The sequence below is a fragment of the Bufo bufo genome, chromosome 6 (assembly GCF_905171765.1).
Source record: "Bufo bufo chromosome 6, aBufBuf1.1, whole genome shotgun sequence".
NCBI lineage: Eukaryota > Metazoa > Chordata > Amphibia > Anura > Bufonidae > Bufo > Bufo bufo.
The window spans coordinates 116,518,201-116,535,171 of NC_053394.1; the positions used below are offsets into that span (position 1 = coordinate 116,518,201).

Consider the following 16,971-nt stretch of genomic DNA (forward strand, 5'->3'; position numbering starts at 1 on the left):
CCACTGAGGTCACTGTTGCAGTGATTTTTTGAGGTTTAAAGGGTTTGTCCTAAGATCGATATTTAAAGAGGACCCGCACCTCTCCAGATTTATCCACCACTGAGGTCACTGTTGCGCTGAGGGGGTCGGCACCACTGAGGTCACTGTTGCGCTGAGGGGGTCGGCACCGATGAGGTCACTGTTGCACTGAGGGGGTCGACACTACTGAGGTCACTGTTGCGCTGAGGGGGTCGGCACCACTGTGGTCACTGTTGCTCTGAGGGGTCGGCACCACCACTAAGGTCACTGTTGCTCTGAGGGGGTCGGCACCACTGAGGTCACTGTTGCTCTGAGGGGGTTGGCACCACTGAGGTCACTGTTGCTCTGAGGGGGTTGGCACCACTGAGGTCACTGTTGCTCTGAGGGGGTCGGCACCACTGAGGTCACTGTTGCTCTGAGGGGGTCGGCACCACTGAGGTCACTGTTGCTCTGAGGGGGTCGGCACCACTGAGGTCACTGTTGCTCTGAGGGGGTTGGCACCACTGAGGTCACTGTTGCTCTGAGGGGGTCGGCACCACTGAGGTCACTGTTGCTCTGAGGGGGTCGGCACCACTGAGGTCACTGTTGCTCTGAGGGGGTCGGCACCACTGAGGTCACTGTTGCGCTGAGGGGGTCGACACTACTGAGGTTACTGTTGCGCTGAGGAGGTCAGCACCACTGTTTTGGAAACTACTTGCACCCCCCTTGTAATAACAATCCTGGAGCATCTATTCTTAAGAATTTATGTTGCACCATTCCTCTTATTTCTGCTATTAGTTATGAATGACTTGCTAGCAGTTTGCAGTGAAGGTCCAGATGGGGGTGTCACTGCACAGCCTGATATTTAATCAGTGCTGTCAACTGGTAACCCCCCGCTGGACCTTTATTGCAGACTACTCGCAATTTGTTCATAAGTTCTAGTAGGAATAATAGAGGAATGGTACAATATAGAGTCACAAGAATTCCCCTGAATTGTTATTGGATGGGAAATGCAAGTCGTTACTAAAACAGACATGTCCCCTTCAAGTACATGATCGCTGGGGGCCCCACCTTGGTTACCATGTTCTAGTGTTCTCTGGGTCAAGTATGGATAGGTAAATACTGTTGTTCTTGGGACAATCCCTTAAATATTTGCTGCTGTTTCTGTGCCACTGGTCACTGGGGTTTGCCAGCCATCACGTGGCCATTGCTGCTCACCAAAGTTACGTCCTTGTAGATGAACTCTCAGGTGGGTATGTCGGTCCCACCGGGGCTGTTGGTAGACTCTGAAGAGACCTGAGGCACTGGCAGAGCAGGACACAGGCACAATGGATGGTGGTGCATGCTGGTGCCAAGAGCACAAGCGAAAGACCCTGGCACATACCTCTGGTGCCAGGTGCTCGCACCGCCGCAGTCACATGTTGTGGATCTGGATGATGACATCACGCAGTGATAACCACCAGGCTCGCCTGTAGATCTAGGGAGCAGCAACCTTCGGCACTCCAGCTGCTGTGAAACTACAACACCCAGCATGCACACTTGCTCAGTTGTTCTTGTAACTCCTAAAGAAGTGAAAGGAGGATACTGGGAGTTGTAGTTTCAGCACAGCTGGAGTGGCGGAGGTTGCTGATCCCTGATCTAGAGGCTGTCATTTTGTGTTATGCTTGATCTTGCTATAAAGAGGAGTTTGTCTTCCATGACCCATTGTATCACATGCCACCAGATAATGCCACAAAATTGCCACCACCGCTGTGGTTATTGGATTATACAGAGGGACTGTATGTCCTGGAGGCTGTAAATGGCCACATGCAGTCCTTGTAGCACCTTGTGCCGCCATGCGGCACCGAATTACAGGAGAAATCCTTATAGCGCACAATATCCCTAGTTCAGCGTCTGATGGAACATGCTGCAATGAATTATCCTTGATGGATTCATAGGAAAGCTGACAGGTGACCTAGGTTCTTGTTGGCGTGTCAAGCGCTGAGACCCTCGCTGACTTCTATAAGCAGGAGTCTGAAGTGCTCAGCCACTTTTCCTCCTGCTGAGCGCGGTAGTGAAGACGGTCGCCTAGACCTTCTATTGAGGCCGTCTTCTATACCGCACTCAGCTGGGAGGAGAGACGGCGCTCGGCGGAGGCTTCAGACTCATCATTATAGAGAAAAACAAGGCGCTCAGACCACCACTAAATTTCACAGCAAGGCCACTTACCCCGTCAGTGAGGATCGCGCGCCTCCTTCCTCACTTCAGAGCGGTGTGCCATAAGCTCTGGCAGCCGCTCAAACTGACCAATAACAAAGCTCCTCACTGTAAGGAGCCTTGTTATTGGTTGTTTCAGGCAGCAGCAGCAACACTGCGCTGCCTGTGCCGTTCACAGCGCTCACTGCGCTGTTGAATGGCAGGGAAAAGTCTAAGGCGTATCGGTACGCCTTAGACTTTTTCCAGGGAGTAAAATGGCCTAAACAGGCGTCTATGACGCTTGTACAGGCGTTATTGCGACCTCTGACGGAGACATTACATGTGTAATCCACACTTTTCTCCCTCCCTACTAGAAATGACTATTCTTGTCCGCAATACGGAAAACAATAGGATATGTTCTGTAATTTGCGAAATGGACACATGGATGAGGACAGCACATGGATGACATCCGTGTGCTTTTTTTTTTTTCTTCTTTTTTCCAGGTCCGTAGAAATAAATGGGTCCATTCACAATCCACAAAAAATGTGTATCGAACACCAGGGGCGTTGCTAGGGTCTGAAAAAATCCAGGGCACAAGCCCACTGTGTTGAAATTGCACATTTATGGCATGCATAAAGGGGTGTTCTGGTTTACGCAAATGAAGTGCAGTACTGCAGACTGCAGTCATTCTATAATACAATATGTGGTAACTTTCCAATATCTGTTATGTTTCATTTCCTAACCACTGCAGAAATCTTTGCTTGGTCCCTTTTAATATTAATGGGAGTGGACCTTGGGCAACCTCACAGATCATCCCCGACCCCCCCTTGTACTTGTTGCGCTGATCCACTACTTGCGGGCTGCGCGGGCATGAGCTCAGTCACTTCGGTGCGCAATCCCGTCCCGCGGCGTGTGATCCCGCGAGAGCCGTGACCTCCCGAGGCGGGTCTCGCGGGATCACACGCCACAGGAATGGATCGCGCACCGAAGTGACTGAACCCATGCCTGCGCAGCCCGCAAGTAGCGGAACAAGTACAAGAGGGGTGGGGGGATGATCCGTGATGGGTTGCCCAGGTCCAATCAATATTAAAGTGCCCTGGAATAGCCAAATAAAATAAAAAATGCTACCAGGCCAGCATAACATTCGGGGCACTGGACAAAACATTCGTGGCTCAAGCCCCGAATGTTTTGACCTAACGACGCCCCTGTCCACAGAGACCTAGGATGTATAATTAGAGTCATCATATGGATTTGGCACGTGAACTATGTAGTTAGCTAGAAGAACATCATTTTTGTATGAGAGAAAAACACTTTACATTGCTTTTCATAAATCTGTCCCAGTATATCATATGTATTGATGGTTAGATGTATAAAAAATAAATAAATCAGAAGTTTGTGCTTGCAATGTATGGCGAATTCCTTAGCGAAAGTTCGATGAATACTCGACAAGTCTTGTGCCAACTGCTTTTTAGTATTGAATTAATGTTTATTTCCAATTGGATTATTTATTGCTGCTCTTTCATTTTATGAACTTCAAATTTATAGTCTTCTTTTGTAGTGTTTTATATTAATCACAAAATTAAAGTTTTATTAAAAATCTGTCCCCAGAGCAGGCAGGATCTCATTACATAACATTATGGACTGGAATTCCTTTGTCATTTCTTTATATAAAAACATTGTGTTTTAAAGGAGCTGAACCTGGACATATCCCCATTTTCACTCAGGCAGCCCCCCTGACTTGAGCATCAGAGCAGTTCGTGCTCCGATGCTCTCCTTTGCCCTGCGCTAAAATCGTGCAGAGCAAAGGCATTTTCTGGAGTTCCGGTTACGTACCGGCACTGATGGGTGGGCTCTAGCCCGGCAGTGTGTTGTTGTAAATAAAAAGAGCCCTTGCCCTGCGCAATCCAGCGCAGGGCAAAGGAGAGCATCGAAAAATGAACTGCTCCGATGCTAGCATCATGGGGGCAACCTGGGTGAAATTATGGGTATGTCCTGGTTCAGCTCTGAACCCGGACAACCCCTTTAAGTTTTCCCTTTGGACTTGATTTTTCAAAAGGGCAATCCACACAATTTCTCCTAAAAAAAAACAAATGTCATCTGTGAATTAGAAATCAATATGCAAGTCACAAACTATGGATAGTAGTATATTCTTGTACATATGAGGCAGTATTATAGTAGTTCTAGTCTTGTACATTAGAAGCAGTGTTATAGTAGTTATATTATTGCACTTAGATGGTAGTATTATAGTAGTTATATTCTTTTACCTAGGTACAACATTGCCGTAGTTATATTCTTGTACGTGGGGTCAAAGTGCTCAGTACACCCATTAATACATTTTTTGAGTTGTGTAGTTTCCAAAATCGGGTCACTTTTTGAGGGGTTTCACTGTAGGGGTACGTCAGGGTCTCTTCAAATACAAAATGGTGCCCAAAAAACATTCTAGTAAAATCTGCCTCCAAAAACCATATGGCACTTATTTCCTTCTGACCACTGTCATGTGCCCCTACAGCAGTTTATTACCACATATGGGGTATTTCTGTAAACAGCTGAATTAGTGTTATGTATATTGAGGTTTCTTTTGCTGTTTTTTTTCCTGTTATTTTGAAAATGTCACCTATGAAAATAATTTTTTTTAATTTGCATTAATTATAAAGGAAATGTATTATCTTTAAAGGGGTTGTTCTTCCATATATATTGATAAGTGATCTTCGGGATAGGTCATCAATGTTTGATGGTCAGGGTTTCGGCACCCAGCTCTCCCGCCAATCAGCTGTTTGAAGAGGAGGCGGTGCTCCTTGCAAGCGCTGCTTCATCTTCATTATATTGCACGTTGTCTCGGAAGTGGAGTGTAATGACAAATACTCACTCCATTCACTTGAATGGAGCGAGTACTTGTAATTACACCAAGCTGCAGCTCCACAGGATACAATGTGTAATGTAAAGACCAGGAAGCTGTGCTCGCATGGATCGATAGGTACAATATTATAGTAGTTTTTTTTTTGTACATAGGAGAAATATTATAGTAATTCTATTCTTGTACTTAGGGAGCAATATTATTGTAGTTCTATTCTTGTACATAAGAGCAGTATTATAGTAGTTATATTCTTGTTTATAGGGTCAGTATTATGGTAGGTATATTCTTGTACAAGGGAGGTATTATATTAGGTAGTATATTGTTTTTAATATTGTTCATTGTTGTTTTATATTATGTTATTCATGAATCTGAAAAAAACACAAAAAAAAACCAGACACTAGGATTGTCATCTTATCCATTTACATTCAGATGTATGTCACCAGTGCCCAAGGCAGTTTACTGACCTGCTCTGACATTTGTGGTCTTGGTTACTCCTTTAGGCAATACTTAGTAAACATAGGGTGGCCGTCCTGGGGATTAAAACATTGACTTGACTGTCGAAATGTAAATGATTTATGATACACAACTTGGACAGTCAAGACTGCCTTGATACTTGAGATCGTACTTTTTTAAGTAAACTTGTCTTGAACCTGCTTTGTTTAATCAGTGTGAATGAATGATTTTAAAAAAAATAACACACTTGCTACAGAATTCTTCCGCCAAAAAGTGCGGAGACCTAAACCTAGACATAGACTGTCATGAAGTTTTTTTAAAACCCCTATGTTGGCTGTACAATGACTAGACAAGACTGGAAGCGTAAATGCCTTGTCTGTGTATATGTCAGCATAGAACTCCACAAGAAGCACATACATTTTATGAAGTTTATCCACAAGGTGGCATTCTATCTGCCTTGCACTTAAGTGCTTTTCTCATCAGATCACTGTTTTCATGATTCTGTACTATCTTACTGGATATGACTAGTTTTAATGTCTTAGGTGCTTTGCTTATAATTTACTAAGGGGGCCTTCACACGCTGTGGATTTCGTTGCAGAAATTCCTGCGACTGAAAATCGGTTCCATTCATTTGAATGGGGCAGCATGCACATGGACTTCTGCAAGCCCTATTCAGGTGGATGGAACTGATTTTCAGCCGCGGAAAATTCTGCAACAAAATTTGCAGCATTTGAAGGCGCCCTGATGATTGTGCCCTTTCTTCAGGCCTAATGCCATTTGAACCATCCAGATTTTGAGTCTTTTTTTTTTAGATGAACTGTATTTACTTCTAACACAATGCTTCTGATTTACTTTGTTTTAAAACGGTAGCTCTCTTTGCAGGCCTCTGCGGAAATTAAGACTTCCTATAAAGAACAAGCTGCAACAGGATGGAATCGCTTGGTAGCTGGATTTTAAGCAAGGTCAACTTCTTGAGGCACAAAATAGTGGGTTTGCCAGAAACTGAACCTTCTCTTCCTCCTCCATGGTCCTTAGAGTCACCTTTCCAGAAGTGGATTATTTATTCCAAAGCTTCTTTGGCTGCTGCTGTTGCTTGCTTCATCATCTTTATCATCTTACATTCTCGAAGACAGTTGGCAGTCCATAAGAAAATGATGGTCATTACAAAGCTTACGTCCCCACATATAAAGGAGACAGTTGTGTCTGAGAATTGTATCTTGGACACCTGGCTTTACCATCTTTCATTGCTCCTAATATTTTGCTTTTTCTTTTCCATTCCTTGGGAATGGGTTAGACTGTATCAAATAGAAGTAGCCAAGAAGTCTACCATCCTCTCTGAGGTAAGGACACTAAATATAAAAAAATCTGAAGCTGCTTAAATAACTTTTTTTGTATTTTTTGCTTGTCTAGCAATTAAGTCCAGGCAGCAGAAACGAGAGATGTTTCAGACTCTCCTCCCATCCTTGTTTGTCGTTTTCTTCCATCTGTGTTTTTAGCCTACACCAAGTGTTCTGTTTTTATTGATGTGGAGTTGTTTTGCCATGTTTGATATGTGGGTCATCACTCATCGCAGTGGAAAGGCAATTTGTCTCCTGTAGAAAAACACATGAAACAAATATCCATGATCTAAACAAGATGCTCCAACAAGAGCTAAAGAGGGAAACAATTTTCTGTATCAATGGTATCACTGCAATCTGCCATGAAATTTCTCATCTTGTGAGGTAGCCACCACCTTCTTTCCCCATCTTCTTCTAGTTTACTATTGATCATGACCGATAAGGTCTGTAAAATTGGCACGGAAATAATAAGGTGATGGACAAGGTTGGTTAAAACCAGTCAAACTAATTTTGGATTTTATTAGACTTTTAGAAGCCAGGCTCTAAAGACCGGCATATATAGCTCTTCATTAAAAGAGAGTTTACAAAGTTAGGCACCAGTAGAAAATTTGCGGCTACCCGACTCCTGTTGTTTAAGGTCATTCACCAAACTTAGGAATAGAAAAATATAACACAGTTAGGAAAGTATCTTGACATGACTACATTTATGTTTGAAGGGATTGTATGAGATTAGAAAACTAGGTCTGATATTTTTCTCCAACAACAGTGCCTCTCTAGTCCATAAGCAGTGTCTGGTATTGCAGCTTAACTTGAAGGGTTCCACAAATCTCAGACACTGATGGCATATTGCTAATAAATGCCCTCAATGTCAGATAGGTGCGGGTACCACCTCTGGGACTTGCTCCTATGTCCAGCACAGGGCCCCTGAAATGAAGGAGAGCACGCCCTTTATGCAAGGCATGCTCTCCATTAACATCTATGGAAGTTCTGAAAATAGCCAAGTGAGCATGTTGAGCTATTTTCAGGAGTCCTGTAGCGATGAATAGAGAGTGCACCACGCATGCACGGCCACTTCTCCACTGACCACAATGGAACTGCTGGATTAAGCCGAGTCAGGGCTAAGCTATTTTTGGAATTCCTGTAGCGGTGATGGAGGGTGGCTGTGGTGTGTTCTACATTCACTTAAAGTCTTCATTCATTTGAATCATGTAGTATGAAATACGGCCTATACAGTAGAGAGGTGCAGTTTCCAGGAGAAAAAGCTGACCCTTAGGCTACATGCACACGACTGTACAGGTATGTGTTTTGCAGTCCTCAAATTGAGGATCCATATGCCATTCATTTTTTTCTTTGTGGATCCATTGTAACAATGCCTAAAACGGTCAAGAATAAGACGTTCTATTTTTTTTTACGGGGCTACGGAATGGACATACTGATGTGGACAGTACGCGGTGTGCTGTCTTTATTTTTTGCGGACCCGTTGAAATGAATGGGTCCGCATCCTATCCGCAAAAAAAAACAAAAAACGGAATGGACACGGAAACAAACAACGTTCATGTGCATGTAGCCTTAGTCAATCCTTTTAGAGAAAATTTAAACCAGACAGATTTTTTTTTTAAATGAGGGTATGTGGATTTTTTACAAATTGCAGCAATTTTTTGGTCACCATGCCTCACAAAAAGTGTAATACCAAGCGATCAAAAAGTCACTTGTACCCTAAAATGGTACAGTACAAATCAAACAGTCACCTCACCCTGCAAAAAATGTGCTCCTACTTAAGACAATCGCCCCAAAAAAATATGGCTTTCAGAAACAAGACTTTTTTTTTTCTAAAATGCTTTTACTGTGTAACACTTAACAAAAATAAAAATTAGACATATGAGGTATCGCTGCATCCATAATGACCTGCTCTGTAAAAATATCACAGGATCTGCCCTAAAAAATTAATAAAAAACTGTGCCAAATCAGCATGTAATATTGAACGATCAAAAGATCATATATACCCAAAAATAGTACAAATTAAAATGTCTACTCTTCCCGCAAAAAAAAGAGCCTACACAAGACCATCTTTCTTAGAGCTCATGCACACAGCCTTTGACCTTTTTTTTTGTCCGCAAATTGCAGATTTGCAGAACACAGATACCAGCCGCGTGTGTTATGCATTTTGTTGAACGGAATGCCCTGCCCTCTTTCGAACAAGAATAGGACATGTTCTATTTTTTTGCGGGCTGCGGAAAGGACATACTTATGTAGAGAGCACACAGGTGTGCTGTCCGTATCTTTTGCAGCCACATTGAAGTGAATGAGTCCACATCCGACCCACATAAAATGGGGTCAGATACAGACCAAAAATGCGTTTGTGTGCATGAGCCCTCAAAAACTGGTGCAAAGAAAAACTGGCTTAGCTGCCCATAACAACCAATCGGATTCCATCTTTCATTTTTTGGAGCTCCTTTGGAAAATGAAAGGCTCAATCTGATTGGTTGCTCATGCAAATAAGCCAGTTTTCTTTTGCAGCAACTTTGATAAATCTACCCTCAGAATTTTTCTGTGCATTTTATTCAGTTAAAAGCGCACTATCCAGATGTTCTATCTCTGCCAATGGTAAAATATGAAACACCCTACAAACATTGAGTTGTTTTGTGTGGTGTTTTATGCTAGTTTCATGTTTTTTTTTTTTGTTCTTGGTATAGCATTTTTTTTTTTCAGGCATTTTTGCATAGGCTTCTCTATAGGAAAAGAAAAATCTGATAAATGCAATAAAAATGCTATGTGACTAAAAAGGCCTCAAAAATACGCTTGCAAGAAACGCACAAATTAGTAAAGAAGTAGTGCGGCAGCAGCCTTTGAAATCTTCTATTCTGACTTGCAGGTTAAACATGACTTCTCTGATACATTTTCTAAAAGGCATGTGGAAACTGGGGCCTCTTTAATTCAAATTATTCCAGAGGTTATCCCCATATGCTAATTGGCCCCATAAAAAGGAATTATCATCTAACATTATGTTATTTATATCTGATAAAGGGTACTCTTGCATACTGCTCCCATCATACCGGTCACAAGCCCTGGTATCGCCCCACAGCTGTGTTTTGTACACACTTTTTTTGTCTTGTAAAACACTGAACAAATAAGAACATTACATATCTGCTTTATGGGTCTGGAATACAACCAAAAGACTGCTGGTCAAAAGAGAGACCAAGAAGTCTAATCTAGCCCCTGTTATCCCAAAACACTCACTACAAGAACATTTAACATTGGCATAAAAATGTGTAAGGCTCTGTCTGTCTGTCTGTATTATCAGTCCTAGACAGGGTCACTTCCAATAGATGAACTTGCTGGGTGCCAGCAATAAGGTTTCAGATAGAGAAGTCCACTTAAAGGAATAATTTAAAGTGGCCTCCAGCAACCTGTCCTAGAATGTGAGGCCCCATGCACACGACCGTTGTTTTGGTCCGCATCCGAGCCGCAGTTTTTGCGGCTTGGATGCGGACCCATTCACTTCAATGGGGCCACAAAAGATGCTCTATTCCGTGGTCCGCAAAGAAAAATATAACCTGTCCATGCCTTGCGGATCGCAAAACACACAACGGTCGTGTGCATGAGGCCTAAGACTGGTTGCCTCCACTGGCAAAGCTGCCTAGGATGTGAGGGGGCAGGGCTTCTATACACGGCTCTACAATAGCTGATAATGATGCGATCCTGTCTACAATATGCCATCATGGCTGAGCAGCCTGACAGTAACGTTTTAAGGGCCAGTGCACATTGTGTAGTGAGGCCTCATCCCCCAAGGCATCTCTGCAAGTGGAGGCAACTAGTCCTGTTCACATTCTAGGACAGGTTGCTTAAAGCCATTCTCAGAAGACTCTTAAAGGGACACTGACAGGCCCAATAAGCATAATTATCTATATATATGCATGCACAGGTCTTCTAATGTGCATTAAAAACATATAAGTCTAACCCCTGTCCACCTTATGAATACTGCAAACTGATGTTTTATAACCTGATGTAATCGCTCTTCTTTCTGCCCAAGGGGCGGCGTTTCAGCTTCACTTCTGCCCAGCCAGCCCCAACCGCCGTTTTGAAGCGCCGCCCAGCTCATCAATATTTACTTCGCTGGACGGCTTCTGCTGTACCCGATGTCTTTGAGAGCAGCGCTCTGAAGCGCTGCTCAGAAGAGTGGCAGGCGCAGAACGGAGAGGCTGAAGCGGCCTCAAAGAAGCAGAGGGGACGCAGGCGCGATGTGATCCCGGCGAGTGAGGGTGCCGGGCGCATGCGTAGAAGCTCATAGCTTTCCATTGGGCGAGCGCTGCTCTCAAAGACATCGGGTACAGCAGAAGCCGCCCAGCGAAGTGAATATTGATGAGCTGGGCGGCGCTTCAAAACGGCGGTTGGGGCTGGCTGGGCAGAAGTGAAGCTGAAACGCCGCCCTTTGGGCAGAAAGAAGAGCGATTACATTAGGTTATAAAACATCAGTTTGCAGTATTCATAAGGTGGACAGGGGTTAGACTTATATGTTTTTAATGCACATTAGAAGACCTGTGCATGCATATATATAGATAATTATGCTTATTGGGCCTGTCAGTGTCCCTTTAAGTAAAAAAGAAGAAATCAAACCACTCCAAAATAAGATTGAAAATAATAAAATTTTGGTTTCTCCATGACCATGCAGTTTTTCAGCTCTGTCCTCAGAGCCTTTCTCAAGCTAAGTGAAAAGATGGTGTCCATATTGTATAGCAAGTGTGTCTATTGCATAATTAAGGGCTATGTACAGTTTTTCTTTTTTTTCTTTTTGTTATTGCATTGTACTCGTTTTGATCTAAAAATCATATTTTATTATTATTTATTCTTTATTAAAAATGTTGAACCCATGTCTCTTTCCATCAGGCAGCTCAGCTGATGGGCTCCTTATCTCTGACCTTGGACGTATAAGCACTCATTATGGCTTAATTCTTATCTTACTGATAAGAATGTGGCTTAAATAAGTGTTTATGACCTTTTAGTGATTTAGCAATAGGGGTCATTAAATGACTGCACAAAGTGAAATTATGGTTCACACAGCTAGACAAACAGTTAACCCTTGTGACAGAATGACTACAATTCTTTTTAATTATTTAATTTCTAAAAATTTTTTTTTAGCCCAAAATGACTAAATACAATCATTAAAAAAATGCCCCTGAATGTGTATATTGCTTTTAACCCTTCCCAGGCCTATTTTTGCAAATCTGATGTGTCACTTTTATGTGGCAATAACTTTTTGGAATTGGTTTTACTTATCTAACGAGTCTACCGAGATTATTTTCTGGTGACATATTGTACTTCATGTTAGAGGTAAATTTGGGTCAATATTTTATTCCCTTATTTATAAACAAAAATCATTATTTTTCTAAATTTGAATTTCTCTACTTTTAAGGCTACTTTCACACTAGCGTTCAGAGAGGATCCGTCTGGTGTCTGCACAGACGGATCCGCTCCTATAATGCAGACGTTGGGATCCGTTCAGAACTGATCCGTCTGCATTATAGTTTAGAAAAAATTCTAAGTCTGAAAGTTGTTCAGACGGATCCGTCCAGACTTTACATTGAAAGTCAATTGGGGACGGATCCGTTCGAAAATTGAGCCATATTGTGTCAACTTCAAACGGATCCGTCCCCATTGACTTACATTGTAAGTCTGGACGGATCCGTTTGCCTCCGCACGGCCAGGCGGACACCCGAACGCTGCAAGCTGCGTTCGGGTGTCCACCTGCTGAGCTGAGGCTGAACGCCGCCAGACTGATGCATTCTGAGCGGATCCGCATCCACTCAGAATGCATTGGGGCAGTACGGATGCGTTCGGGGCCGCTTGTGAGACCCTTCAAACGGAGCTCACAAGCGGAGCCCCGACGCTAGTGTGAAAGTAGCCTAAGATGGATAGTAATACCTCATAAAATAGTTAGCTATCAATATTCCCCATATGTTTACTTTATGTTGGCATCATTTTGTAAAATGTGATTTTATTTTTTTAGGACGTTAGGCATAGAATTTTAGAAACGACTTTTCAGATTTTCAAGAACATTTCCAAGACAATTTTTTAAGCACCAATTCATTATTTATTGCACAGGGCAAATTAGAATGGAAGGGGCACCATATGGTTTTTGGACGGCAGATTTTGTTCAATGGGTTTTTTGGGTGCCATGTTGTATTAGAAGAGATCTTGAGGTACCCCCTACAGTGGAGACCCCCAAAAAGTGACCCCATTTTGGAAACTGCAACCCTCAACGAATTTAGTAAGGGATGTAATGAGCACTTTGACCCCACAGGCGTTTTATGGAATGTAGAAACACTTGGCTGTGAAAATGAAAAATTTAATTTCTTCCAATAAAATGTTGCTTTAGCACCACATTTTTCATTTTCACAAGGGGTAAATGCACCCCATAATTTATCAATTTTCTGATGAATATTGCAACACCCCATATGTGGTTGTAAACTGCTATAGGGACACACCACAGGACTCAGAAAGGAAAGAGCGCCATATGGCTTTTGGAGTGTAGATTTTGATTGATTGGTTTACGGTCACCATGTTGTCATTGAACAGTCTCTGGGGTACCAGTACAGCTATTTTCTGACAACCATACATTTTTTTCCGTGTGAGGACCTATTTTTTGTGGGATGAGTTGCCATCATCATTGGTTCTATTTTGGGGCACATACAACTTTTTGATCACTTTTTCTTTTTCTTTATGGGAAGCAGGATAAAGCTAAATAATTCTGCTATTGCTTTTTGGGTTTTGTTATTGCGGCATACACCATGCTGGAAAAGTGACGATTCAGTAGGATTACGGAGACACCAAGGGAATCATTTTTTTTATCAGATGTATGCTAATTTTTTGTGTATGTCTGGCGCAGATTGTGGTGCAGAGGTTATTTGCGCCACAATCTATGACTATTCCCCACTCATGCCAGGTCTAAAAAAAGGACTGCTTTCTTCATGTTGCTCAGCTAATCACGATGGTTTGTGGGAGTGCCCATTATGATGTAATGCGAATCCACCCAATGTGCTCTGACTTAGACTGGCATCTCCAAAATGACATTCTCTGAGGATGCGCGAGAACGTCAACTCATCTCCCGCTCCATTCTGCGTGGTGCTCATGTCATGCGCTAGATGGAGATGCAGAGGAACTTAGACTAATGACAGACCTTTCCACGCAGAGTGCATGTACTGCGCAATAGAGATAGCCTTGCGGTTTGCCTGGCGGTCGTTTCGCAGCAAAGGTTGCTTGTTCACGGTTCGGCGAACATATGGCGATGTCTGCTGGCGCCATATTCTTTTGCATTGTGCAGAACTTTGACCCATGACACATCCTTCAGATGGGACAGGACAGCCAATTGAGACGTTTCAGCACATGGACAGACCCCCTTCCCTATAAATAAACCCGATATGGCTGCCATTTTACATTCAGTCTTTTGCCAGTGTAGGGAGAGGTTGCTGTGTGGAGCAGGAACAGACTGTTAGGGACACCAAACGCTAGCTAATAGGGCCACAAAAATCTTTTTAAGGACTGGTATAGGTGTGCTATCGATAGGTGTGATATACTGAGGGGTGTAATATACTGTACTTATAATATACTTTCTAACATAGAAAGTATATTATAGTGCAGTTCTGCTGCGATACTGCAGCTATACAGAGGGACAAACTCTATTGGAATAACTAATTGCAACTGGTGTGATATACCAGTTGCCCCCCCCAAAAAAACAGATTGAGGCAGGGGTGTGATATACCTATAATATAATTTCTATATAGTGCATTTGTATTGTGCAGCAGTTGTGTGCGATTCTGCTGCGATACCGCAGCTATACAGAGGGACAAACACTATTGGAACAACTAATTGCAACTGGTGTGATATACCAGTTGCCCCCCCCCCAAAAAAAAAATGATTAAGGGGTTGATATACTTTACCTGCTTCCAGCAAATAATCATTAAAGGGTTCTATATACCTGCTTCCACAAATACTGCTCTTCTATAGGGACTTTGTCACAGGGTCATTTTGAAAATGACAGGCAGAGGAAAAGGCAGGCCAATCCGCAGGGGTGGTAGGGGTCGGGCAGATGCACCAGGCCGGAGCCTAAGTGGGAAGTTGGAGAAGGTGCCTGCGATTACGTCAAAGGACGCACCAAAGTTGGTTGAGTGTCTCACTCAGCCTTCCGCTTCTGCACCCTCCTGATCCTCTGTATCTGCACCCTCCTCATCCTCTGTATCTGCACCCTCCTCGCTCTGCTGTGTGCACCCTCAAAGACACCCCCACCACCATAGCCCCTCCACTCAAGTCACAGTAACAGGGGCACTGAGCAATATAGACAATGCCAGTCGTCTGACAATTGATGAATTCCTTTGTGTGGCATTCCTTATTATCAATTGGATTCCTAAACATTTTAGTTTTTTTAAGAAATGGACAGAAGAAACACCTACCACATGGATGTGTTCCCACGACCTTAGACTTGAGCCACGTTGGTTATGAATGATCAGGACTGAAAAAAGTGTGAACTGGAATATCTTTGAGATTCTTCCCTCCACGGTATGTGATACTGGGACATGTGGTTATTACGTCCTGCAGATCATTATCCGCCTGAAGGACATGCCAGTATTTTTTGAGAATTTGATCTATGGATATCATAAGTGCCTATACACCTAATAACCTTGGAAGTGGTGGTATGTGTTTTATTGGACAGCAAATCTGACCTATTCGTACCTTTTGCTCGGGCAAATGCTTTGTGTATTACTTTCTTGGGATAACCTTTTTGGGTGACTGGTCACTGCCAACACGAAATTGGCAAGTCTAGACATAGAAGCGCTATATACCAGTATCAAACACAATTTGGATATTTTGGCCACTTTAACATTTCTGTGCACTAAAGGTACACAGTTCTATTCTCACAATGAATTTGTTCTCACACTTTTACACTTTTTATTGACTCACCAGTTGGAGGCAGGGATACAGCCATTCACCAAAGATTTTGCATTGTAGATCAATAGTAGATCTATCAGCTGAAAAACGGAGAATGCTCCTGAGAACATCTTAACATAGAACCTCTGGCCATAAATAAGTGTTTGTAAAATGTGACTAGTGCTCTGCACAAATTGCACATATGTTATAGCAATAAGTAAGGGACACAACAATATACAAACTATTGTGGAAACATCCACAAACACCTAAAACCATCAAACCGCAATAAAGAAATCACCAATTTTCCAAACCGCTAGATCTGAGTAACCTAAATCCCACCAACCTCCACAGCACTGTAGAGGAAGGAAGAATTAAAGTATTAGGAAATAAATGGGTGAGCAAACCCAACAGGGTATAGTATAGAGAAAAACTGTAGGTAAAAAAACTGCATACTGAAGGAAGGTGTGACTGCATCTCTACAGCAATCATTGAAAATAGATCACATGTAGAGCCAATATGGGGAGCAACACCCAATAAAGTATTGTGGAAAGATTCACAAACACATAAAACTACAGTAATGAAAAAAACACTAGTTTTCCAAATAGAAAATAGGTCTCCAGTAGGGATGAGCGAACCCAAACTGTATAGTTCGGGTTCGTACTGAATTTTGGGGTGTCCGTGACACGGACCCGAACATTTTCGTAAAAGTTCGGGTTTGGTGTTTGGCGCTTTCTTGGCGCTTTTTGAAAGGCTGCAAAGCAGCCAATCAACAAGCGTCATACTACTTGCCCCAAGAGGCCATCACAGCCTTGCCTACTATTGGCATGGCTGTGATTGGCCAGTGCAGCATGTGACCCAGCCTCTATATAAGCTTGGGTCACGTAGCGCTGCACGTCACTCTGCTGATTCAAGCATAGGGAGAGGTTGCTGCTGCGACGTTAGGGCGAGATTAGGCAGATTAACTCCTCCAAAAGACTTAATTCAGTGATCGATCTCCAGCTGTGGATCATTGAAGTGCTGATATTGAATTGCTCACTTTTTTTAGGCTGCCCAGAGCGTTTTTATATCACTTTTTTCTGGGGTGATCGGCGGCCATTTTGTGGCTTGTGGTGCGCCAGCACAAGCTACCACCAAGTGCATTTAACCATCAATAGTGTGGTTATTTTTTGCTATATCCTACATCAGGTGCAGGCTGAGCCTGTGTCACCCAAGTGCATTTAACCATCAATAGTGTGG

At 42.9% G+C, this 16,971-nt stretch overlaps 1 protein-coding gene across 1 annotated transcript in view; it reads left to right on the forward strand.

Moving 5' to 3' along the window:
* The first annotated feature begins 6,382 nt into the window (after nt 1-6,382).
* LOC121004011 (chloride channel CLIC-like protein 1) overlaps nt 6,383-16,971 on the forward strand; it is a 352,471-nt gene continuing 341,882 nt past the window's right edge. Inside the window, exon 1 of the mRNA XM_040436028.1 lies at nt 6,383-6,819. Within this exon, the coding sequence (XP_040291962.1) occupies nt 6,409-6,819 (411 nt within the window). The 5' untranslated portion in view covers nt 6,383-6,408. The remainder of the gene's footprint in view (nt 6,820-16,971) is intronic.